The 25877-nt window shown below is 37.3% G+C and overlaps 1 protein-coding gene across 6 annotated transcripts; it reads left to right on the plus strand.

The window, feature by feature from the left end:
* The first annotated feature begins 4 nt into the window (after positions 1-4).
* LOC145586380 (uncharacterized) lies at positions 5-24593 on the plus strand. Of its 6 annotated transcripts, XM_081643208.1 has the most exons (17): positions 98-362; positions 1963-2070; positions 2229-2351; positions 4168-4259; positions 4347-4418; positions 15510-15605; positions 19633-19934; positions 20007-20243; positions 20324-20611; positions 21532-21984; positions 22070-22339; positions 22419-22744; positions 22836-23027; positions 23124-23240; positions 23349-23430; positions 23513-23610; positions 24356-24593. In XM_081643208.1, the coding sequence occupies exons 9-16, from the start codon at positions 20489-20491 to the stop codon at positions 23603-23605; spliced, it is 1656 nt and encodes a 551-aa protein (XP_081499334.1). In that variant the 5' UTR covers positions 98-362; positions 1963-2070; positions 2229-2351; positions 4168-4259; positions 4347-4418; positions 15510-15605; positions 19633-19934; positions 20007-20243; positions 20324-20488; the 3' UTR covers positions 23606-23610; positions 24356-24593. The 6 variants fall into 6 exon arrangements, with proteins under 6 accessions (XP_081499329.1, XP_081499330.1, XP_081499331.1 ...); XM_081643207.1 differs by lacking the exons at positions 98-362; positions 1963-2070; positions 2229-2351; positions 4168-4259; positions 4347-4418 and adding an exon at positions 14549-15411; XM_081643203.1 differs by lacking the exons at positions 21532-21984; positions 22070-22339; positions 22419-22744; ... (3 more) ...; positions 23513-23610; positions 24356-24593 and adding exons at positions 4550-15411; positions 16160-19455 and having other exon boundaries at positions 5-362; positions 20324-20469.
* The last annotated feature ends 1284 nt before the right edge of the window (positions 24594-25877 follow it).

Raw genomic sequence — 25877 nt, forward strand, 5'->3', positions numbered from 1 at the left:
TGCAGTTTTGCTGATTTTAGTTTTTATGGGTTATTTTGCTCATTTTCTTATATTTACAGAGCTTGGTCCATTGTCTATTGGGCTGAAATATGAATAGGCCTAAACCGTTTCGTGTCACTAGTCTCACACAGTCACGATTCTCACTCTTCACTCACATTCACGCGTCTTTCTCACGATTCACGATTCACGATTCACGATTCACGATTCACACAGTCACGGAAATCGCCACACCGCTGCCGCCTGCCGCCGTACATTCCAGCCACCGCCCCTCCGCTGCGCCGCACCTTCCAGCCACCGTCCAGCGCCCACGGCCCACCGTACAGCCGCACTCCAGGACTGCCTCCACACCTACAGCCTTCCAGGTAACTTTGATGATTTTCAAGTTTTAATTTCGTATTATACACTAATTGCTGACTTGTTGGATTGATTTTGCGCTTAATTGAGTTGTTTGTGTTATTTAATCTAGTCAATTAGTGTATATGTTCTTTGAAATTGTTGATCTGTTATTAAATTTATCAAATTAGAGAGTTAGGGTTTCTGATTAATTTTGGAATTGATAATATTGAATTTCTGATTTTTTTTCTTTGAAATTGATATTATAATTCGACAATGGGCTAGTAAATTTGATGATTTCATATTTAATCTATGAAATTAGGGGGTTAAGAACTTAGGGTTTCTGATTTTTTTTTGGAATGGATTCGTTTGGATAATTGCATTTCTGATTTTTTGAAATTGATAGTGATTGCCTTGAATTTGTATATGTTCAGTGCTAAGCTCACTATTAGTGTTTTAGGCTTTTAGCTATACTGTATTATCAAGTTAGTTGCTTTTGTAGTTGGTTCTAACTCTATCCGTTGCAACGGCAAGTGTAGAAAGAGTATTTTCTGGAATGTTGAATGATTGCTTGGTTACCCTTTCAATTCATGTTATTGTGATCGGTTTATGTGTGACTTTGGTCAAGGTTTGTTGTATTACTGACATGCGTGTATTACACTGGCTGATTAATAGTCTATTTCCTAATGTATGGATAAATCACTTTCTGTACAAGAAGTTTATTATGTGGAGATTTGTCTTTTTCAATTTTTTTTAATCACATTTTAAGGTTATTTTGAGTTCAATGAATGTGATTACCCCTGGAAGGTAATATAAGCCATTTTTCTGTTTTGTTTGAGTTTATTCTCAATTGAATCTCTTGCTTTTTGCTTCATGAAATTATTGCTAATATGCTTGAATCTTGATGCGTCCAACGTTTATCCAATTTTTTGGTATTCTCTTTTAATAATGAACAAAATTCCGTAATCAGTCTTGTAATATTATAGTATACAACATATGAAACTCAAGTTTGATGACAAAACTTGGACCATCAAATATGTGGAAGATAATCCAAAGCAAAATAATGTAGTTGATTGTGGAGTATTCACAGCAAAAAATATTAGGTTTTGGGCGCTTGGGATCAGATTACCCTTATTAGCGGTATGGCTTGTAACTTTTTTCCCATGCTTACAATAAGATTATATAATAAGATTAATTCTGGATTTTCGATTAGGATAATGCTGGGATTGCTAGGAAAATTCTCTTGCAAGAGATAAACCAAAAAGACTTTTTTCATGCATGCGTTTAAGAAGTATTAGCTCTCAGAGTGAAAGCTATGCATGCGTTTGCTTTAATTATTATTATTATTATTATTATTATTATGAATTCAGAACTTGAATTTTTTTTTTCTTGTCTACTATTATGCTGTTTTTCTTTTTTGTGGGTTCATGAGGATGAATTCAGAACACTTATAAGTGGTTACCTTATTAACGTGTTTGAGCGTATCTTTTACTTATAAGTGGTCACCATCAAATTTTTGGCAAGCTTGTGTAGGTGATCTTTTGCGTTTATCAGACAGCACTTTCCTAATGAGTGTGATGCAATGCATTGTTATTACTATATAATTGATCTATTTGGTTGCTGATCCAGACTGTTCATCACAATGCTTACCATGCTGATCCTTATGCACAAGAATTTGGGATTAAAATTGATGAGTGGCTTGCTAGTGTTGAAGCACGTGTTCTTCCTGCATCCTGGGTATGCTCATGTCTAATGATTATTGATATGGAATATGTGATTGTGGAAGTTTGGTGGCCACAATGCCATGTGTAGGGAAATTTTGGATGTTTTGGTTATCTTGATATACGTGTTATAACTGGAAAATAGTCCCTTTCGTTAATATTTCTTTTTGGCAGAAAATGGTGAACGGGGGAACAGTGAACAACTGGTTCTGCATAAATTTTTCACGCAATGTGCAAGATGGCGTTGCTCGCAGTTTTTGCTCTGAGCTTGCCCAAATGTGTCATATATCTGGCTTGGTATGTATCTTCTACAAGGGTTTTTTTTTTTTTTTTTTTTTTTTTTTTTTTTTTTTTTTTTTTTTTTTTTGGTGTCTGGTGGTATCATTGCTCCAATATTATATATCTCTGTTATGATATATGAAATGTGTCATTTTCTTTACTTGGCTATCATCTTACTTCCCCTCTTTTTTTTTGAACTCTGCAGTAGGCTGCAAAACTTCCTTAAAGTTAGATGATCATGTAGCCAAAACATGAAATACATACCCCCCCACCCCCCCCCCCCCCTCCCCCACCAAGTATCTCAATGTAATCAAACGTTCAATAACAATACCTACTCGAACCATCATGCATAAAGATTCGAGCTTCTCATATGTATTAATTCACCAACGGCTTGAATTTGGATAAAACGGTTGAAATAGGTTTTAGTTGTAACCAAGGTTGTTAGGATCAGGATCTCAGGTTGGATCGATGAGGGGAGTAGGATCGAATCGGTAAAATTGGATCACAGAATCGTAAGATCCTACAAAATTGAAAAATGGGGCAATTAAGTTGTTGCTACATAACTAGATACCCATTATTCAAGCAATAAGGCCAAAATGTATAGTTAATACTTGCAACAATATTCTCAAGTAGTCTTCGCATTACAACTAAATATGTTCATGCTGCTGTATACTGTATTTGTCATTAATAGTTTCTTCTTAGAGCATTTTTTTTTGCTGATGAAATACCAGTCCATACCTTGAAAGCTTCATACATAATTGCAACAATATTCTCAAGTAGTCTTCGCATTACAACTAAATATGTTCATGCTGCTGTATACTGTATTTGTCATTAATAGTTTCTTCTTAGAGCATTTTTTTTGCTGATGAATTACCAGTCCATACCTTGAAAGCTTCATACATAATTGGGATGTCTTCACTATAATGCTGGCTTTTTTTTTTTTTTTTTTTTTTTTTTTTCCTATCTGGTGGTGAACCATTTTCGAGATTCAATCAAATTTCTTGTTAGTGGTGAATAATATGTATGTTTTTTTTTTAATTAGCCGATTATGCATGTTTCTGTTTGTAGCTGGTTATTTGTTTCTTTTAATTATGTTATTTGACCCTATCCATTATTATTTTCTTTATTTATTTATTTAATTTTTGGTCCATTGGGGGTGGGGGGGTATTTATGATTATTGTTGGCCGAGTCGGCGAGTCTCCAAATTAGTGGATAGTATGTGCTTTTGGAATTTGGATTGCGGGTTGGTTGTGTGCTATATGTAATTCAAGCTAAGAAGGCTACAATGTATATATCTGTAAGCATCTCTCCACGTAATTCAGGAGAGAGATGGAAAAGTATATCTCTTCCATTTGTTTATATCTATTTTTTTATATCACCTGTTCTTTATTTGATTGATTGCTCATCATTGGCGTTGCTGTTATTATGAATCTGGAGCTCCCAGATAAAGGCGATTGCACCATGTTGCAAACCTACATGTGACAGCCGACTTTACATGGACAGTGGCATCAAGTACTTGCAAATCCTATATATATTATTGCAACTAGCTTTGTTTGTGTTTTTAGTGGTATTATAATTCTCTCGATGGAGTAGCTAGGCTGTTATTTCAAAATCAACACAAGAAGTTGCTTATTTATATTTTAAAGTTATATGTCATTATGGCTTTTCCATGTCTTCTTTTGGTGGTGTGAGATTATATGCTGGGTTAGAAGCAGCCAGATTGAGGCTGGATGATAACCATTCTTTTTATGTCGTGGAAACCAGCTCCATACCAATATTGACATTTTGGTGAAACCAGCTCCATAACAATATTGACATTTTGGTGTGTTTACAGGTGTGGATAATAATGAAACAATCAAGGTATCTAGAAGTGGTGGAGCTGATCCTGATGGATACGGGCCAGGTGATCTTTATGTTGTCATTAAGGTATCCTTGATAATTCTTGCTCCTGGTATCTACTGTTGCCATTGCTAGTTCTGCTGCTGCAATGATCTTACCAAAATTGCACCCCAGGTTAGAGAAGACCCAGTTTTCCGAAGAGAATGCTCTGACATTCATGTTGATGCTGTTTTGAGTATTACCCAGGTAAATGGCTCTCATTTCTATCTGCTTTTTTGTTTATGCTTTTGGCTGAATAGTTTATTTTGCTTTTACAAGAAAAGAATATAGTTCTGTTACACTGACTCGGATTTGGATGTCGTGTCTGACTGTCAAAGGATCAACACTCCACTCCAAAATTTTGGCCAACACTTCGACGTACTTAGATACAGCTACCATATAAAGTATCCGGACATTCATATTATTTAAAAATTGTACAATTTGAAAAACAATAAGATGGGCACAAGCTCCAATAAAAACAATGATTTTAAGGTAGAAGTAGGTGTAGTTGTTACCTGATGAGTTACTTACAAGGATCCTTGGTCAAAGTATCCAAAACAAAAATATATATACAAACAAGAGCGACAATGAGCAACAATGAGCCTAGTATATGAGCAACAACAATTTTCTACCTACTGATTTTCTTGATCATTTTAGCCAAATACGACCTTAAAAACAATGATTTTAAGGTAGAAGTAGGTGTAGTTGTTACCTGATGGGTTACTTACAAGGATCCTTGGTCAAAGTAGCCAAAACAAAAAAATATATACAAACAAGAGCGACAATGAGCCTAGTATATGAGCAACAATAGTTTTCTACCTACTGATCTTCTTGATCATTTTAGCCAAATACGACCTTAAAGATAGGATATAAAATCGTTTCTTCATACTAGGTTCTGTATCTTCCCTTTATCTAAGCGCAAGTACAAGCATTAATGATACTTCCTCCAATTGGAATTAGATGCAACACTTCCCTAAAATGGATGTTTTGTTTAGTTGCGACATCACTAACTAGTAAGTTTTTCCTAATAATATACCAAAAGTTCTCCATGTGGGGACCAACACTCCCTTTTCATTATACAAGGGCTTCTTTGTCTAAATCTCATACCCTACGTGGGTCGTGGGGACTAAAACCCACTAACTCCCTTTTCCATAATCTCTATGCCCACACCCATGTTGCAACTAATTCCAAACGGATGAAGTATTATACATGGAAAATAAAAAAAATACATGGTAAAAATATAAATAAAAAAAACTTCATAAAAAGCCACATGGCCTACTTCTGTTTTACCCCACCATTCAATTAAATGTAGTGAATATGAGAATTAAATCTAGTTCAATTTCCATGCCCCAACATCAATAAAATACAACACTAAAGCTGTCTTCCCTCTTTCTCTTTCTTCGCTCTCGTGAAATAGCTGCCATGTCAGCCATGGGCCCATGGTGGATATATCCACTGTGGAAAAACACCTCTCAGGTTTCAATAAGCCCCATCGTTTAATTGCTTGTAGGTGTCCTCCATTTTATAAACTTTAAATATAGGTTTTTGGTCTAAATTAGGTCTGAAATTACAAAGTAGATAATTGGGTCAACGGTGAACCGGATATCGACACTTATTTTCCGACATTTTTCTAGAGCCGTGTTGAGCGTCGTATCGTGTCGGAGAACAAAGAAAACTAAATATTAAAGTAGGATTACAGCTGTCTTTATTCAGCAGCATTCAGCAGCATCTTTACAAATTAGGCTCAGTTTGTAACACTTGAATGAGTAATTTACCCCATAAGGATGATAATTAAGTGGTACGATATCAATAAACCTACCCAAGTCTAATTTTTTAGCTTGACTTGTTTATATTTCAGTGCAGTTTAATTTACAAGTCAGAGGAGTATTCGGTCTATTTGCGTTTTATGCTGGTTTAGTTAGCTGGAAATGATATATATGATTTACAATTTAATTTTAATTTTTGGTTTAGTCCGTTTTATGTGTATCTGAAGGTATTTTTATGTATGTCAATCAAGTGACGCTTAATTAATCCTTTACAAACATGCTCACTACCGCTTGCGTGGACCGTCTCAAGGAGCGAAATTGGTTCTATGTCGCTGTTCAACGGGGGTGGGGACCCCGTGAATTAGGTTGACACGGTGCCGAAATCGTTACTCAAACGGAGGCGTAGTTGTGGTATGAGCATGTGGCACTTCGGTACTACCGCTTGCGTGGACCGTCTCGAGGAACGAAATCGGTTCAATGTCGCCGTTCGGCGGGAGTGGGGACCCCGTGAAATAGGTTGACACGGTGCCGAAATCGTGCCTCAAACGGAGACGTAGTGGTGGTATGACCAAACATGAACATTTCTATGGAATTTGGGTTAGCTTGCATACTTCATAGTGGAGATCTTTAGATCCTAGTTACATACTTTTTCTATTTTTTAAGGGGTTGCATGCCTTTTTAATATAGTAAGAAGAAGTCTATTTTACTTAGTTGCATACCTTTCTAATATAGTAAAAAAAAAAAGAAGCTTATTTTAATTAGAATTGCCTCTGTTTTCTAATTGGTCCAAATGGGTGATATATGTTAGTTTTTTTTGTTGTATTAAATCATATCCGAATTTTTTGCTCTGTTGATTTCAGCTAGATTATGTGTTTTATGCTGGTTTAGTTAGCTGAATTATGCGTTTTATGCTGGCTTAGTTAGCTGGAAATGATATATATGATTTACGATTTAATTTTAATTTTTGGTTTAGTCCGTTTTATGGGGAGGTGGTGTCGAAATTTATACTCCTTCATTTGAGTTTATTTAGGCAAATTACCCCTGCATATCTGCATATATGATTGATGGCTGCTATTTTCTATTACTTGGGTGTTGCATATTCATATTACACTTTGTGCATTAGAACTTTAAGACAAATAGCATTAGTTACCACCTAATTTTGAAGTATGGACCTATTTGCTCTTGTTGAATTGTATTCGTGTGGTATCTGAAGGTACTTTTATGTATGTCAATCAAGTGACGCTTAATTGATCCTTTACAAACATCATGCATCGAACAACATACACTGAGTATCATAGACCAATTCATACACACTTTAGTTTTCGCATTTTTCTCTCTTTTTCTTTCTTTTTATTGCACTTCTATCGAGTATGATCTTCATGTGTATGTGATGTTAAATTAGCATTCAAAGATGGGGGGAAAGGAGAGAAGGATTGAATGACTAGATCCGTGAAATGTTATGTTGTAAACACGGATATGTGTCTAAGATAAGTAAGATCTATGTTCATGCATCTGGATACCCTACCTAGATTATCCAACTAAATTGAATAATGCAGAACGTGATATTAGTGGACTTTCTACTAATAAATGTACGCAAATACTACCGCTTGTCCAAAGGATTAGTTTGTGACAACATTTCCTCTGTTAACTACTGGTTTTACTGATCCTTGTTGACAAATTTCATCACTTCTCTCAGTCTTGATATTATCCACCAGATCTTGATCATCAACAGGATCGATTATATCCTCATATTTTTCAGCTAATAAAACCAATTCAGATGCTGATGCTCACCGAAAACTTCCAACCTTCTCCTGGAATCAAGCAACATTGCTTCCAGCCTATTTTTCTCCTTCAAATCCTCCTCTAACTTCTCCTTCTGTAGCAAATATAACAAATACATATATGGTCACGGCGTGACATTTTATCATTCAAATAGTAGAAGGTTGATTATAGGATAATGTTGAAAGTATTCGGTGAGCACAACATCTGGATTGGTTTGGTTTATCAGCTGAAAAATCTAAGGATATAATCGATTTTATTGATGATCATCATCTAGTGGATAATATTAAGACCGAGGGAAGTGATGAAATTTGTCACAAACTGATCCTTTGAACAAGTAGTAGTATTTGGTTAAATTTATTAGTAGAAAGTCCACTTGCATCACGTTTTGCATTATTCAGTTAGAAAAAATTATAATGATCATATTGGACAAACTTTTGAAGCATTATACCTGATTGCATACTTGGACAATCTAGGTAGGGTATCCAGATGCATGAACATAGATCTTACTTATCTTGGACACATATCTGTGTTTACAAAATAGCATTTCACGGATCCAATCCTTTTCTCCTTTCTTCCCATCTTTGAATGTTAATTTAACATCACATACATTTGAAGTTCATCAACTTAAGCTATAAAAACTGGATATAAGTGCAAAGATGCACAAAGGCACAAATAACACTAGAGTAACCAAATGTCATTTGACATGATCTTAAAAGTGCCCCTTACCCCACCCCCTAAATATCAATTGTTTACAAAAGAGCAAGTAATATTTGCTCATTTCTTCAAGAGCATGAAGCCAAAGACATGGTTGTAAATATAGTGTAGAAATAGTTACATACGGTCCTTCATCCGAATTAGAAAATGGGATGGTAGTACATATTATTGTAAATATATGTGAGGGTTGTTCTTCATCGACTTGTGAGTTTTGCGGTCCTTCATTCGCGTACGATTTGAGCAAGATAGAGTGCTTAGCATACGGGAAAACGTAAGGCTTGTTACCAACTCTATGGCTCTATTAAGGAGAGGTTAGAATTCTTAAGATATGTTTTAATTAAATGTAATTTTTTTTTTGTAACACGTGTAATAGGTGCATTCAAGTCAAGAATGCAGTAGCGGTACCTATAGCTAATGGTCTTGGCACGATTGTCTCCATAAGTAATATTTGCACTTCTCATAATGCCGGCTCACTCCATGAACAGTGGCTGGCGGTGGTTCAGGCCACCACCGTGGAGGATTACCGGTGGAGGTTCATCGAGATGGCGTTTCCATTGGAGGACATTTTGGAGAGCTTGATGTTGTTCCAATTCATCAACGGCTTACGGGATGATATCAAAGGCTGAGATGCGGTTGTTACATCCCTACAACCTCGACCAAGCGATGGAGATGGCGGTGAGGAGATGGCGGTGAGGAATGGAGGAGAGAAATCGAGTTGCCCAATTGCGGAAAGGAGGTGGAGGTTGGAGGAGAAGTTCGAATGTCGTTGGTGCAAGTGCTAGCAGTAGAGAAGAGTGGAGTAGAAGGTGGGCTAATTAGAAAATATGGGCTGCCTATTAGTTTGGGCCCAAAGAATTGGCCTAAGGCCCCAGAGTCATCCTAAGGTTCAGTGAACTTGGAACTTGGGACAGCCTGGTTCCTCTGCCGGACGGAAGGCCGTGGGAACCACCCGTCGACTGCAAGACCGGAGAGCAAAGGGGCTTTGTTTCCGATGTGACGAGAGGTGGGGTGTGGCCCACCGTTGCAAACGGAAGGAGCTCACACTCATGGTTGCCGGAAAAGAAGAAAGAGATGGTGTTGAGGTGGATGAAGAAAGTAAAGTGTGGGAGCCTAGTGAACCTGCCATTGAAGTATCCTTGTGTTTGGTGGTGGGTCTTTCAAACCCAAAAACTATGAAGTTAGGTGGTGAAGTCAAGGGGCGACACATAGTAGTGATGATCGACCCGGGAGCAACTCATAACTTCATTTCGGCACAACTAGTGTCGGAACTACCACTAGAAGTGTGTGGGAGTGGGGAATTCAGGGTGGCTCTCGGAAATGGAGACACGGAGAAAGGGCGTGGGGTGTGTAGGAAGGTGGTGATTAAGCTTGATGGAGGTGTTACGATCACGGAGGATTTCCTACCCTTGTCCTTGGGAAATGCCGAAGTGATACTTGGAATTCAATGGTTAGAGAAATTGGGATTCGTGACTACCAATTGGAAGACTCACGTCATGAGGTTCACCGTCGCCGGAGTTCCGGTGACCTTGACCGGTGACCCACGCTTGAAAAGTCACAAGTTTCTTTGAAGGCCAGGGTGAGAAATCTGTGTAAGGAGAAGGTTGAAATGAGAAGAGAAGGGGAAAGGTGCAATTTCAGGGAGGTTTAGTAGAGAGGAGAAGGGGAAAGGTGTAAAGTCCGAAAGCGATTGCGAATTGGATGATGTAGAATTGGATTTAGCTGATTAACTTTTTATGGTTGCTAGTGAGATGAGAGGTTTGGTGAATAAGATGGATGATGATGTTCATGAGAATGTAGTATTTGAGGAGCGTACATAGGATTTGAGGGCTCAACATAAAGATATAGCAAGGCGAAATGCTTCTAGATATGCTTTTTCAAGTGCTCGGGAAGAAGAAGAGAATAATGATGATGATGATGATGATGATGAAGAAATGCAAGCAGATGCCCCTTAGGGCCGTACGAGTGGCTCTTATGGCTGCATAACCTTTGAAGTAGTCTATGAGCTCTTGATTTCCCATACCAATCCACTAAACAATCCCTTGAAGTGGCTCAATCATGTGCTGCCGCTTATTTTGATATCATTAAAAAATTTCAAGATTTTGTTGTTGATGATTAGACAGTAGACTTGTTAATTTGTACTGCTGCCAAGAGTTTAACTTAGTGTCCATCAAACTAATGCTTACTTGACTTGTAGACCATAATTAATTTCAGCTTAGGTCGGAAATTTCTTTGTAGTTGATGGATTTGAATTGAAGCTCTAGTAGGTGAAAAAAACAGGTAGACTAGACCACCCTTAAGCAGTGGATATTAGTATTCAGCGTAAGAAGTTAGATTTGAAAAAGAAGAATTATTATTCAGTAATATTATCAGTTTGAAAAAGGAGGAGAAAGTGCCTAGGCAGCTGGGCTTGCTTGTTTGGGCTGCGGCTTTTCTTCTTCCTTTTTTTTTTTTTTTTCCTTTTTCTTTCTTTTCTTCTCTTCTTCTTGGCTCAATCTCCCAACTTCAAAGCACAAAAATCATGCCAATCACCCTCAAGCTTCCATGACAGACCCAAAATCCATCAAAAGCCAAAAATGAAATTGATTTAATTAACCCGGTAATTAATGGTCCAAATCCAACTTGGAATCGACCACCATCAAAAGGACCACAAACAACAAGAACCAAACAGACTATTGAAACTTAACGAATTTTACCAACCAGCCCCTTATTTGCAACTTTTGAAAGATATATATTCTGATTTATCTCTTTAGTAATTTTTGTAAAGTGTATCTTTAGCTTTATGATCATCCTTAATCATAGCAATTAAGGATATTCTGTTTTGTATAGTCAGCCGTGTATCATGGCCTAGTATCACGCCTAGTCTAATGTATTTTAGGATTATCAGTTGTTATTCTTAGCCTAGATTATTGCTGTATTCTTTGTATTTAAATAGCCTTAGTGCATAATAGAAAGTCAACGATTACAATAAAAATAAAAATCAGAAAATTTAAAAAATTCAAGACATTCTAATCAAATTACGTAAAAAACTATAAAAACTGAAAGTAAATTGATGAATTTAAAAAACAGTTGTTCGAGTACATGATCATATGCCGAGTGCCGACGTGCAAAATTAATCGCAAATATCTAGAAGCCTTAAAACAAAACAAAGGCCTTAATCTTTTCTCAATAAAACTGAAATTAACGGCTCAACTGGTTTTCATTTTCCTTCAAATATTTTTCCAGAGCAAGATGTTGCGCCTTCTGTTTAACACGTCGCTTTGAAGAACCTCTTGCAACACCATGGGCATGTTGCAAGAGATTCTTGAAATTGTAGTGTCTTATTTTCTTTCCCTGACAATATGGGCACCTAAAACCCGCATCTGAAAACCTTAATTTGCACTTCCCATCTATCAGATCTTTGTAAGGTTTTTCAGAACACTCTTCTATCTCAGACTCACACTCACTATAATCTGCTTCTTCACTTGAACTCTCCATTTTTTTTTTCCTGGAAACTCTCTAAGTTATATGTGAATCTTTGATTTCAACATTATTGAGTATATATAGGAAGATTAGGGTGGGTGAACGTGAATATGTGACCATTGAAAGTCTTGAATATGGAGAGTTTTGAAACTTTAATTTAATTCACTTTAACTAGTGTGTGGCCCGGGCGCAGGTTGCTAGTTTGTACTTGTTTAGTTTGTTAATTAAGTTCGACTGTTTTTTCTTACTATCATGATAATCATCTTGAAATTCCATCATAAGTTGAAAAAAGATTTGTATTGAGAACCATATTCAATATATTATATGGAGTATGTTATGATATATTTATAGACATTAAAAAACTATTGACTATTAGAAAATTAAAATTATTATATTTCATCAATTTGAAAAATAATACAGAGTTTTTCAAACTTCAAAATTTAAGTTGTTAATTCGTGTTATGATCATTACATAATGGAAACAAATAGTATAATAAAACACTAATTATTTATCTAAATTAACTATAATTTTGTTGGACAGAAAAGCACAATAAATAAATGGCTAAGATAATAAAACTTGTTGGTCTCAAGTTTAAGTCTTGCTATAAGCATTTTTTAGTTGTCAAACCCAATCATTACATAATGGAAACAACTGGACTGAACTGAATTGATTGGGGCTGAATTGAAATGAATATTTTATGAGAGAAGGAAATTAGGAACTGAACTGAACTGATTGGTGGAGCTGAACTGAACTGACAATGACGATTAAATTCATATGGCCCATATCCTTCTTAGCTTGGAAGCCATAGAGTTGGCGCTTTCCTCTAGGGTAAAACAGTTCCAACCTGTTTCTTTCCAAGCAATTCTTCCTGTCCCTTGTCCTATGAAGTGCTTGTGCAGCCGCTTAGAAATACTAAAAGATATTCATCAACATCATCATTAGATTATTTTCAGTTTAGTTTACTTCAGCTCATTTCACTTCAACAGTTCTTCCTGTCCCTTCCCAATTTTTGCACATATCCACGCTGCCAAACTGCCACGCATGAGTAGGTTGTCCCGAGATCGATTCCGATTGCTAAGAGAGAAGATAAATAGTGTATGTTGATGATTTTGATTTTCTTTACTTTCCAATGCACTGCAAAGTTGTCTTTTTAGAGACGAGAGTCCGTTCAGACTCCCCTAGGGGGCTAGGTGCCTCTCTGCAATTTTCTTCTAGTGGCGGTGTGCACTGTTCAGTAGCCTCCGAGGTTTTTTTTTTAGATTTTTTTTATTGATTTGTTGGTTGTTGTTGTTAAATTATTGATTTGTTGATTGTTGTTAAATTTTTTACTTATTCCCATCCCTTTTCCGGCCATCACACTCCCACCTTGAAACCCCTCCGAATCGAACCACCACCCTATATTCTCACCGCCTGAAATTCCACCCCCTTTATTGACTTCCGATGGAGAAGGGGTTGGGTCGAGAGTAAAATATAGTAATTTTTTACATGAAAAAAAACTACACGTGTTGACTAGAGTACATTAAATTCGTATTCTTGAGATTTCGGGATTATAATTGGGAATAAATGTACTCCAATCGGTTCATTCAAATCTCTCCGATCTTCTCGCACTACTCTATTTCTACGGACATGCAATTGTTGAATTTCTTTATCAATCTCAAATTCAGGAAATTCTCAACAAATTAGGGTTTAAAATTGTGAGAATTTCTTAAATTTCGCCCTGTCAATTTCATAGTCAAACGTCTAAATTAAATGTGATGGAGTACATTTATCCCCAATTATAATCCCGAAATCTCAAGGAGAGTACATTTATCCCCAATTGTAATCCCAAAATCTCAAGCAGGGCAAAAGTTGATCATTGATACCTTCGGCGGCCACCACCCTCCTCTCTTCCACCGACGGCGGCCACCACCCTCCTCTCTTCCCCCGACGGCGGCCACACCCCTTAACCCTCCAAAATTCACGTACAACACCCCCTGACGCGAAACTACCCCGAAACCAACTCCCTACCCCTTCCCCGATCCCCGAAACAACCCTTCTCCCTATTGATTTCGGGGTAGTTTCGGGTCTAAGGGGTGTTGTACGTGTCGTGCCTACCTCGCGCCGTGCTTCGAGCTGAGCTGGCCCGGCTCGGCGAAGCCCGCGTTGACCCTAGTATAGATATAACTCGACAGATTGCATAGCATTTCCTTTCAATTTGGCCCTGCTCGGCGGAGCCCGCGTTTACCCTAACCTCGTGTTTGTGTCGTGCTTCATGCTGGCTCGGCCCTGTGCCATCTTTACCCTCTGCTTGAGATTTCGGGATTATAATTGGGGATAAATGTACTCCAATCGGTTTATTCAAATTTCTTCCATATTGAAATTTGAAAGTGTGGCTCAGGCCGGGCCCATGGCCTTGCACGCAGAGTAACGTGTCGTGCCTACCTCGCGCCGTGCTTCGAGCTGGCCCGGCTCGACGGAGCCCGCGTCGACCCTAGTATAGATATAACTTGACAGATTGCATGGCATTTCCTTTCAAGCTGGCCTGCTCGGCGGAGCCCGCGTTGAACCTAGTGTAACATACATTTTTGTGGCCCACGGCCTGGCACGCACAATAACGTGTCGTGCCTACCTTGTTTCGGGGGTCGGGGAAGGGGTGGGGGTTGGTTTCGGGGTAGTTTGACCAAGTTGATTTCTATAGGGTAGAGTCTAAAATAGGATTTTTTTTATAAGTTAAAGTATTGCTAGTATGAGAGAGAAATAAGTCACTAGTGGAAAAAATCTTATTTGTAACAAGCTATTCGTAACGGACAAATTGGTGCCCGTTACGAAAAAGTTGTTATTCGTAACGGACATATTGGTGCCCGTTACGAATAAGTTGTTATTTGTAACAGGCATTATTCTGCCCGTTACGATCAAGTAACTAATCGTAACCAACAAATATTGCCCGTTACAAATAGAAAAGTCAACAGAATTTTGACCTTGTTATTTGTAACTAACATAGGGTGTCCGTTACGAATAAAGTAAGCCCTAAATTTTCAGTTTCCCCTTTCTCACTCCCTTTGTCAAAAAAATTCCTCTTTAATTTCTCTCTCCAATATTGAAGCAGCTCCGATCCCGCGCGTTTTGCTCCTCTCATTCTCACTCTTCTCCTCCATTGAAGCGCACTTTGATTTCTCCATTATTGAAGCGCACTCCGAGTTCTCCATTGCAGCGCACTGAGTTCTCCATTGAAGCTTGTTCTAAGTTCTCCATTGAAGCTCTGTGTGAGTTCTTCATTGAAGCGCACTGAGTTCTCCATTGCAGCGCAGTTCTCCATTGAAGCTCGGTCTAAGTTCTCCATTGAAGCTCTATCTGAGTTCTCCATTGAAGCGCACTGAGTTCTCCATTGAAGGGCAGTCGGAGTTCTCCATTGAAGGGCAGTCGGAGTTCTCCATTGAAGCGCACTGAGTTCTCCATTGAAGGGCAGTCGGAGTTCCCCAATTTCTTAACCCTTGTTTCCTGTAAGTTGCTTAATTGCAATTACTTAGTTATAGGTTTGTTTTTTCCCCAAATTAATTGATTAATTTTACATGTTTAAATTGATTCTTGATTTTGCTAGGAAATGGGAGTGAATTGAAATTGATGTTTTAGGAGTACCTCGGTCCTCAGCTCCCTCAACTCCATTGACGCAGCTTGATTTCTTGGTGACAATTTGGTATGATTAATTAATTGATTTGTAGTTTGTTTTTTTTGTTTTGTTTAATTTACTTCCAACTTGCTGCAAATTCAAATTTGTTTTTTTTTTCTTTTTTTTTTTTGTCTAATATTTTGTCAATTTTTGTTGTGTTAATATTTATAATGCATTATATCTTCATATGCCTAGATACCCGTTCAAGATTTACTCATTAGGAGTAAATCTTGAATAGTCCCCGTTTGGGACTGTTCTTGGAATTGTATTCTCACTTAGGATGTAAATGGTTGATTGTTTTTCGGTAGTAAAGGTAATTTCGTGTAAGCATTCCGTAATGTGTTCTCTGGGTACATACGTAATTAAGAAATCAATTACGTCGTGTACTTGGAGAACCGTAGGGAAATGCTGCCGAAATTTCTTTAGGTCCGAAAAGTGGTCAACCATTTTCTAGTGGGAATACGCTTCCAAGGATGGGTTAGGTTGGAGCGATTAGGACCTTTGAAATCATGCATTTGGAGTATGTTGATATGTGATGTTGAATATAATTTCTTTGTTGGGATTTAATCATACATTGTTAGAAATGGACCGTCGTTGGATGTATAATGCTTCTCGAACCACACCGGAATACTTAGACGGGGTCAAAGAGTTCTGTAGAGTCGCAGTGCAACACCAATGGAGTACTCTGGTTGAACAAAGGCTAACCAAAGCAAGACCTATTTTCTGCCCTTGTCGTGATTGTAACAATGTGAAAAGGTGGGAAGACATTAAGAAAATAGAGGACCATTTGATTATTCGTGGGTTTATGCCAGACTACAATATTTGGTATTGGCATGGTGAAAAATTTCCTCCCATGGATAATTCTTCTTCTATTAACGGCAATGGCAATGAAGCTGATGAATTTGAGCCAAATGGTTTTGAGGATGATGAAGTGGGTTCTAATGATGACATGGAGGAAGATAGGATAGATGAGATGATAGACGGGTTAGGTGATCATGTTAATGAAGATTCTCATATATATGAGAATGTGTTGAAAGCAGCTGAGACACCGTTGTACCCTGGTTGTTCTAAGTATTCCAAGCTTTCTGGGATTCTAACATTGTACAACTTGAAAGCGAAGAGCGGGTGGACCAACACTAGTTTCACTTTGTTGTTGGAAACCCTCTCTGATATGTTTCCAGAAGGAAATGACATTCCTAAGTCGACTTACTATGCGAAGAAATTGATGTGTCCATTGGGTTTAGAGTACTCCAAAATCCATGCTTGTCCGAATGATTGTGTGCTATATCGAAAGGAGAATGCAAAATTGGATGCTTGCCCAAAGTGTGGTGTGTCACGATACAAGCGAGAGGGCGCAAATAAGGATCCCTTGAAGTGGCCACCAGCTAAGGTAGTATGGTATCTTCCCATAATACCAAGGTTGAAGCGCCTGTTCTCAATTAAGGTTGAAGCGGAAAAATTGGTGTGGCATGAAAATGAGAGGAAGAAAGATGGGTTGATTAGACACCCGGCTGATTCATTGCAATGGAAAAACATTGACAAGACATTTCCAGAATTCGGGAAGGAGCCGAGGAACATAAGACTGGCATTAAGTACGGATGGGATGAATCCATTTAGCACTCTTAGTAGTCAACATAGTACATGGCCCGTTCTTCTGTCAATATACAACCTACCTCCTTGGTTGTGCATGAAGCGCAAGTACATCATGTTATCACTTCTAATCCCAGGTCCTAAACAACCTGGCCATGAGATAGATGTTTATTTGGAGCCCCTTATTGACGATTTGAAACTGTTGTGGGATGAAGGTGTTGTGACATTTGATGCTCTTTCAGGTACAAATTTTCGATTAAGAGCCATGGTGTTTTGTACCATAAATGATTTCCCTGCGTATGGAAATTTGTCAGGGTACAAAGTTAAAGGAGAAAAACCATGCCCTATTTGTGAGGATGACATGCAAATTACACGCTTGAAGCATTGTGGCAAGAATGTGTATATGCATACTAGACGATCACTTCGTCGAAATCACCCATACCGGAAGATGAGACAACAATTCAACGGGCATGTTGAGAATGGAGTGAGTCGTGCGCCATTGACAAGAATTGAAGTGTATGAGAAAATTAAGAATGTTAAGACAATCTTTGGTAAGATGCACAGAGAAAAATCATCGAAGAAGGGTGTGTTGTGGAAAAAAGTGTCTAAGTTGTGGGATCTGCCTTATTGGAAGCACTTGTCGGTTCGACATTGTCTTGATGTTATGCATATTGAAAAAAACGTTTGTGAGGCACTAATTGGGACTTTGTTGAATATCAAAGGGAAGACAAAGGATGGTGATAATGTGCGTAGAGACATGAAGAAAGCCAAAATTCGACCTAAGCTATGGCCCGAGGATAATAACACAACGAAAAAAGCATTTTTGCCCCATGCGTGTTATACATTGTCTAGAGAAGAAAAAAGGGTCTTTTGTGAGTGTTTGAAAGGAATCAAGGTTCCGACGGGGTATTCATCGAACATAGGGCGTTTTGTTTCTACTACTGATAAGAAAGTTGTTGGTATGAAGTCCCATGACTGTCATGTGATGATGCAAGTGTTTATGCCAATTGCACTCCGAGGCCTTTTGCCAAAACATGTTAGGCATGCTGTTGTGAAGCTTTGCTTGTTTTTCAATGCAATTTGCAGTAAGGTGATAGATCCAGAAAAACTTGACGATATGGAATATGATATTATTGAAACATTATGCAAATTCGAGATGTATTTTCCTCCTTTTTTTGACATAATGGTTCACCTTGTTATGCACTTGCCTCGTGAGATAAAGGAGTGTGGTCCTGTATTTATGCGTTGGATGTACCCTTATGAGAGGCAAATGGGTACTTTGGCAGATAAGGCAAAAAACAGAGCAAATCCCGAAGGGAGCATCGTTAAAGGAACCATAGTCGAGGAAGCAGGGAACTATTGTTCAGTGTTTTTAGCTAAGGCTAAGGAAATAGGGATTCCAACTTCTCGTCACGAGGGAAGACTACAAGGGAAGGGTACAGTAGGTCGGAAATTGGTTAAGCCTCCACTTGATCGATATAAGAAAGCCCACCGATTTGTGCTTCAAAATCTATCTGCAGTTCATCCATACATTGAAAAACACCTTAATGAGTTGAAAATTCACAATCCCAAGATCAGCTCCTACGCGTTGATGCAAGAGCATAATCGCCACTTTGTTGAGTGGTTTGAAGGCCAAGTGAAGCTTGAATTGAGTAGAAATGAGAATGTTTCAGAAACGATCAAGTGGCTTTCACGAGGTCCACAACCACTTGTTTATACTTATGAGGGTTACGATATCAATGGATTTACTTTTGCCACTTGTCGTCAAGATGAAAAAAGTGTGCAACAAAATAGTGGTGTTGTCGTGGTTGCATCTTCTACTGAATACTCAAGCTCTAGGGATACAAGGCCAGTTGAAGCTACACAGGCATATTACGGTGTCATTCAAGAAATTTGGGAGTTGGATTATGTTGATTTCACAATTCCTTTATTTCGTTGCACATGGGCTGATAACCGTCGTGGTATGAAAACCGATGAGTTATTTGGATTCACCTTGGTTGACTCTAGTCGATACATTGATGGTGAAGAGCCTTTCGTATTAGCCTCACAAGCGAAACAAGTATTCTACATCAAGGATAATATAGATCCGCAATGGCGTGTTGTAGTTGAAGGCAAGCGAAAAATTGTGGGTGTGGAAGATGTTGTGGACGAAGAAGAGTATGACCAATTCGATGACATCCCGCCTTTGACAATGGGAGTGCAACCTCTACAAGAAGGGGAAGATATTGTTGATGATGAAGAGTATGATCGTGAGGAAGGGGAAGTGGTTCCTATATCTACAGTCGAGGTTTGTGTTATTATATTCCTTTAACAAATATATTTGTATTTTTTGCTATAAATATTGAATTTATTAAATTGGTATATATTTAAATCATTAGTTACTTTATTGTATAGTTTTTACATTAATATAATTTTAATGTTATGATTTTGATTCCAATTCTTATTAATTTCATTCTTTGTGTAGGTGTAGGCTACTACAATGGAAGAAAACATAGATGATCGTGATGGACATGAACAATCTGGTGACATGGATGTCTCCACTTCCCAAGGAAAGTCATCTACAAAAAAAGGACGAGGCCCATCCAAAGCAGTCCAAACAACTACACCCATGTTCCTTGAATTTGATGAGTTTGACATGCCTACGGGAAAGTGGGAAGCTGCCTATGGGAAGCAAATTGGTAATTGTGCTCAAAGAGTTAACATTAATGTGAAGGATATCCGAATTATGATAAAGTTCAAAAGCAAAACTTGTGGGAGGAGAGTAAGGTAATTAAAATATAAATATGGTTAGTGATACTTATAATTAATTCTAAATATTAACAAACTCTAATTTTGTAGCGGAAGTTCCACATTGATGATCCCAAGGGTATTAAAGAGAAGAAGTTCCACGAAGCTGTTGGTGCTAGATTTAGGAAGCACAAGTCTTGGTTAATTTCACGATTCATTACTAGGGAAACAGCACCTCCGCCTGACTCACCAAGTGCAAACATTAAGCCCTGGGAGCTTTATGAAGGATACATCACAGAAGAGCAATGGAAAGAGTTTGAGACATATTGCAATACAGATGAATTTAAGGTGTGCAATTATGAAAGTAATTTCCACATACTTCATTTCAACTATGACACTACTTACACTAGCTTTTTCATTTGTAACAGGCTTTGAGTGAAAAAGGCAAGGAAAATGCAAAGAATAATAAGCATCGCCACCATCTAGGCTCCAAGAGTTATGAGAGGGCTCGAGTTGATTGGAGTCAGACCAACAGAATTCCAGCAGAATCATGTTCAACCTCAACCACAACAGATTCCACGACAAGCAGTGTAATGAGTGAAAAGCTTAAAAACCGGTCTATGTGGTGGATTTTGGCCCGTCAAACTCGTCGTGCAGATGGATCGTGGGCTATAGACCCGAAGAATACCGAAACCCAGCAAATTGCCAGTGCTATTGTAAGTATTGTTCAGGTTTTGGCTGTAATTTTTGAGCTGATCAGTTCTGATCAGTGCTGATCTGTTCCGATCAGTTCATGTTTGGGCTGTAAATTTATAGCTGATCAGTTCTGATCAGTTCAGAACTGTTGTGATCTGTTCTGAACTGTTCTGTTCAGTTCAGGTTAGGGCTGCATTGTTTGAGCTGATCAGTTCTGGTTTGTTCTGATCAGTTCCTAAGTGTTCTGATCAGTTCGGATCAGTTCTGAACTGTTCTGAGCATTTCTGAACTGTTCTGATTAGTTCTGATCTGTTCTGATCAGTTCAGTTCTGATTTGTTTTGATCAGTTCCGAACTGTTCTGATCAGATCAGATCAGAACTGTTCAGAACAGTATAGAACTGAACTGATCAGAACAGATCAGAACAGTATAGAACTGAACTGATCAGAACAGATCGGAACTGATCAGAACAGTATAGAACTGATCATAACAGTTCAGAACTGATCCGAACTGATCAGAACAGTTAGGTACTGATCAGAACAAATAAGAACTGAACTGCTCTGATCAGGGGATGTTTTTGCTGAAAATATTGGCTCTGATCAGTACCTAACTGTTCTGATCAGTTCATCTTTTTGAAGCAATTATTGAACTGATCAGTAATCAGTTCAGGTTTGGTCTGAAATTCTTGAGCTGAGCAGATCATGTTGTGGCAGAAATTTGAGAGCTGATCAGTTCAGTTGTTGGCTGGAATTTAAGTTCTGATCAGTTCGGATCAATTCAGATCGGTTCTGATCAGTTCAGGTTTTGGCTGAAAATTTTGAGCCAATCAGATCTGATCAGTTTAGTGTTAAGGTTCTGCCAAATTATGAAATTTTCTTGGAATCTCATTATGTAATTCTCTTGCTGTATAATATATTTATTTACGTTTATTTTGTTAATAGTTGGAAAACTTGGAAAAGAATGCTGAAGGAAACGATTCAAGTGAAGGTATTGGTATGGATGCCCTGAACAAGGCTTTAGGAAAAAAGGATCACCGCGGGCATGTAAAAGGACTAGGAAGGTGTGGGGTTGGAGTTAGTCACACACAAGTATTTGGGAAGGGACATAGAAAGGGTAAATCATCCGGCCAAGGTGGATGCTCATTGGAAGAGTTAGAATCAATGAAAGCTACCCTAACTCAAGAATTTGAGGCGAGGCTAGATGAAAAGGTTGAAGAGAAGATTGAAGAGAGGATTGAAGAGAGGATTCAAGAGAGGTTGAATCAACGTGTGGCAATGGAGGTGAAAGCTTATCTCGCCAAATTACTACCACATATGACCGGTGACGTGGAGGCATTTCAAGGAATGCAACTGAAGACGACCATGGAGGCAACACAAAGCACTCGTGTGATAGAGGTATATGTCTTATGAACTAATACTAAAGATGTGACTTAGCATGGTTAACATGTATAATATTGATCGAGTTTTTTGTATTATGTAGGTAGCCACTAAATGTCGCCTTGCTTTGAAAGATGAGTACAATCAAAATTTAGTGGTTGTGGCAGATGGAACGGTATATCCTGTTACCGGTGGAGTTACTCACAACCTGAAGATGTTACCCGATCATTACAGGGTTAGTGTGGACAACCCTTATCCCGATTGTGCCCTCCTTGATATACCGGTACCGAATGCCGATGGTGTGACTAAGTTGGGTAAAGCCAAGTCTGCCTTTGTACTATGGCCTGTTGACATGGTTTTTTTTGATGAAGAGGTATATTCGTCTACTATTGACATTAAATTCCATCATTTTTGTATATTTTACGAGGACTAATATTCGTCTTTTCTTAAAGGTTTCACCATCACCCAAAAAGAAGCATAGATCTACCCAAAGCAAAGAAGGGGACGATAGTTGTGGCGTTAAATCAAGGCAATCTACCATCAAACCCACAAAATTCCAACCACTTGAAGATAAAATTGTTGAGACTTTTGGCGAGGGGTGTGAGTTGTATTGGTTAATGAGTTCTGATGATGCAAAGTATGATACAACATCGGTACTTTTAAAGGCCTCGATGTTTCATTTTGACAGCGACAAACACATTTGGGTAACTGCTACCGATGTACGTGAATTTCTAAGAGGAGCGTGGGCTAATGTTTCATTGATCCATGTTTATATCATGTAGGTTACTTAATAATCCTTTACATTGGTTGTTTTATTTAATATAATAATATTTTTACTTCTATAATGCTGATTTTTCTTTGTCATGTAGGTACTTAGTAGACAATGTCATCGACCTTTTCAACAAAACTGAGATCACATTCTTTTGTCCTCAACTCATTTCTGAATCTTCAATTGAGAGTGATTACCTTGAAACTTATGTGTATGTGAAGAATGCATTTTTGCATGAATTAGATAAGGCGGGTAAACGTTGCAAATTCATAGTGGCTCCATATGTAGCAAGGTTCGAACTATGTTTTTAATACTCCCACTAAACTTGTTTTTATAAATGATTTGTTTTCTAATACTCTAACTTATCTTTATCTTTTAAATGATGTAGTGGACATTGGGTTCTTGTGGTGGTTTATCTACAATTAGGTTTAGCGTATGAGTTTGACTCTATGAAGCAACCTAAAGAAAATCCAAGACCAATGAGAATTGCCGAAATCATGATGACGTGAGCCACTAACTTCAAATTGTGCCCAATTGAGTTTCTATTTTCATATTGTTTGTGGTGTTGTAGATTATTTTGTTCTAAGTGCCAAATTATCTATCATTTTTGTAGGGCTTATAAAGTATATCGGGCAAATCTCACAGGGAATGAATTGAAAGCACATAGGCAAAAATTGAAATTCATACAAATGGAGGTAAATACACAACTCACCCCGTTTTATCATACATTGTTAACTTTGAATATAAAATGTCCTTACTATTTGTTATATATGCTAGTGTGCTCAACAAAAAGGAGGCGTTGAGTGTGGCTACTACATTATGAGATATATGTATGAGATTGTTCCCACCTGGATTGCAAAGGTGTCTTAGAGGAGGTTAGTGTGGCGATGTTATGTGTTTTAATCCTATTCATAGAAACCAAAATATAAGTTAATTATGGATGTTATGTGTTTTATTTCTATAATTTGAACCAATACATGAAAAATAGGAAAGATATAAGTCCTTTAGGCAATTTTGAAGCCTTTTTGGCTTTATATGCTCCCAAAAGGGGGTAAATGGTCCTATTACGTTGATTTCAATTCATAGAAACCAAAATATAAGTTAATTATGGATGTTATGTGTTTTATTTCTATAATTTGAACCAATACATGAAAAATAGGAAAGATATAAGTCCTTTAGGCAATTTTGAAGCCTTTTTGGCTTTATATGCTCCCAAAAGGGGGTAAATGGTCCTATTACATTGATTTCAATTCATAGAAACCAAAATATAAGTTAATTATGGATGTTATGTGTTTTATTTCTATAATTTGAACCAATACATGAAAAATAGGAAAGATATAAGTCCTTTGGGCAATTTTGAACCCTTTTTGGCTTTACATGCTCCCAAAAGGAGGGGGTAAATGGTCCTATTACATTGATTTCAATTCATAGACACCAAAATATAAGTGGATTATGGATGTTATGTGTTTTATTTCTATATTTTGAGTTTTATTTCCATAATTTAGACCATAACATTTATTCAAATGATTTTTTCTATTATGGATTGTTTTTATTTCGTAACCTCATTTGTATGCTTTTTTTTTTTTTTTTTTTTTTTTTTTTTTTTTTTTTTGTTAATAGGATTATTGTCCAAGGAAAGCCCCGTATGATATTGAAGATTTGAATGTGGTTCGAGAACAGTGGGCGCACTACTTTAGGACAAAGTATCTATTGAATGCATAACTATTTGTTTAGGTAGCTCATTAGTAATGTTATTAGTGTTGCTCGTTGTATATATGTGTTGGATAAATTTATACAAGTTCTTATTTGTAATATTATACTAGAATTTTTATATTATATCGTATTAATTTTTACAAAAGTTGGTATAATTGTTTATCTACAGGAACAGGTTTATTATAACAGGTTTTAATTAAAATATATTAATTATATATAAATAAATGCTGCCGAAATTTAATAAAAAAAATATATAATTTAATGAATATTTGTAACGAGCATGGAATATGTCAGTTACAAATAAGAACTTATTCGTAACGGGCACATATAATGTCAGTTACGAATAATGAGTTATTCGTAACGGGCGTTTATAGTGCCCGTTACGAATAGAGTGTTATTTTAGTTCAAATAAAGACTTATTCATAACGGGCACCTGAAATGTCCGTTACGAATAATGTGTTATTCGTAACGGGCACCTGAAATGCCCGTTACGAATAACACATTATTCGTAACGGGCAAAATGAAATGCCCGTTACGAATAACACATTATTCGTAACGGACATTTTATCTGCCCGTTACGAATAATATTGGCCATCCGTAACGGCCGCATACGTAACGGACGCTGCCCGTTACGGATGGGCCCTTTTTGCCCGTTACGGATGATGTTTTTTCCACTAGTGAGTGTATATGTTTGTAAATGTTATAACTTAGTAGCAATTTCATTTATCACTTAGTTTGACCAAGTTGGTTTCGGGGTAGTTTGACCAAGTTGATTTCGGGTTGATGACTCACAAACTAGTATAGATATAAAAAAAGTTCTAAAAATTCAAAAGCATACAACAAGTCATATAAGCTATAGTCTTTTTAAATGAATAAAAATAAAAATTAATTAATTACTCAAATATACAAAAATTCCATAAAATATATTTCTTAAAAATAAGGAATCTATGGTTGAATATCACAAAAGGTTAAAAAGTGTAGTCCCTCAAACTCTAATGTGTTACAAAATACTTCCATAACAGTATCAGGTTCTGTTTTGCCGGACTATATAACAAAATACAGGATTACCTAGTAAATTAAAAATTTATGCAAAAAAACTTCTGAATAATTTACTATTAGACGCTAACTCAGCGTTTGCTGCAACAGGATTACTTAACAAAGACCCAAAAAAGAAATTTAGAGTCTTAATTAACACGAGAAGAAATCAGTCCAAAGTCTAAAAATACATATCATTATTATACAAATTCACTCATGTCTTACAAAATACACATTGATTATCACTAATTTTAGTTGATTTTCATGAAGTAGATCTAAATAAGGACAAAATGACAAAAACAACAGTAATAATCAGGTTTACTGTAAACAGCGTCCTAATCCACACATTAGTTAATCAAATCACAAAAACTGACCTGTCCTTGAGACTCAGGCT

This window comes from Chenopodium album, chromosome 16 (genome assembly GCF_948465745.1).
Source record: "Chenopodium album chromosome 16, dcCheAlbu1.1, whole genome shotgun sequence".
Taxonomy (NCBI): Eukaryota; Viridiplantae; Streptophyta; class Magnoliopsida; order Caryophyllales; family Amaranthaceae; genus Chenopodium; species Chenopodium album.

Excerpts from the sequence above, each read along its gene's own strand:
- LOC145586380 (XM_081643203.1), top strand. The coding sequence starts at position 16,162 with ATGGACCGTCGTTGGATGTATAATGCTTCTCGAACCACACCGGAATAC.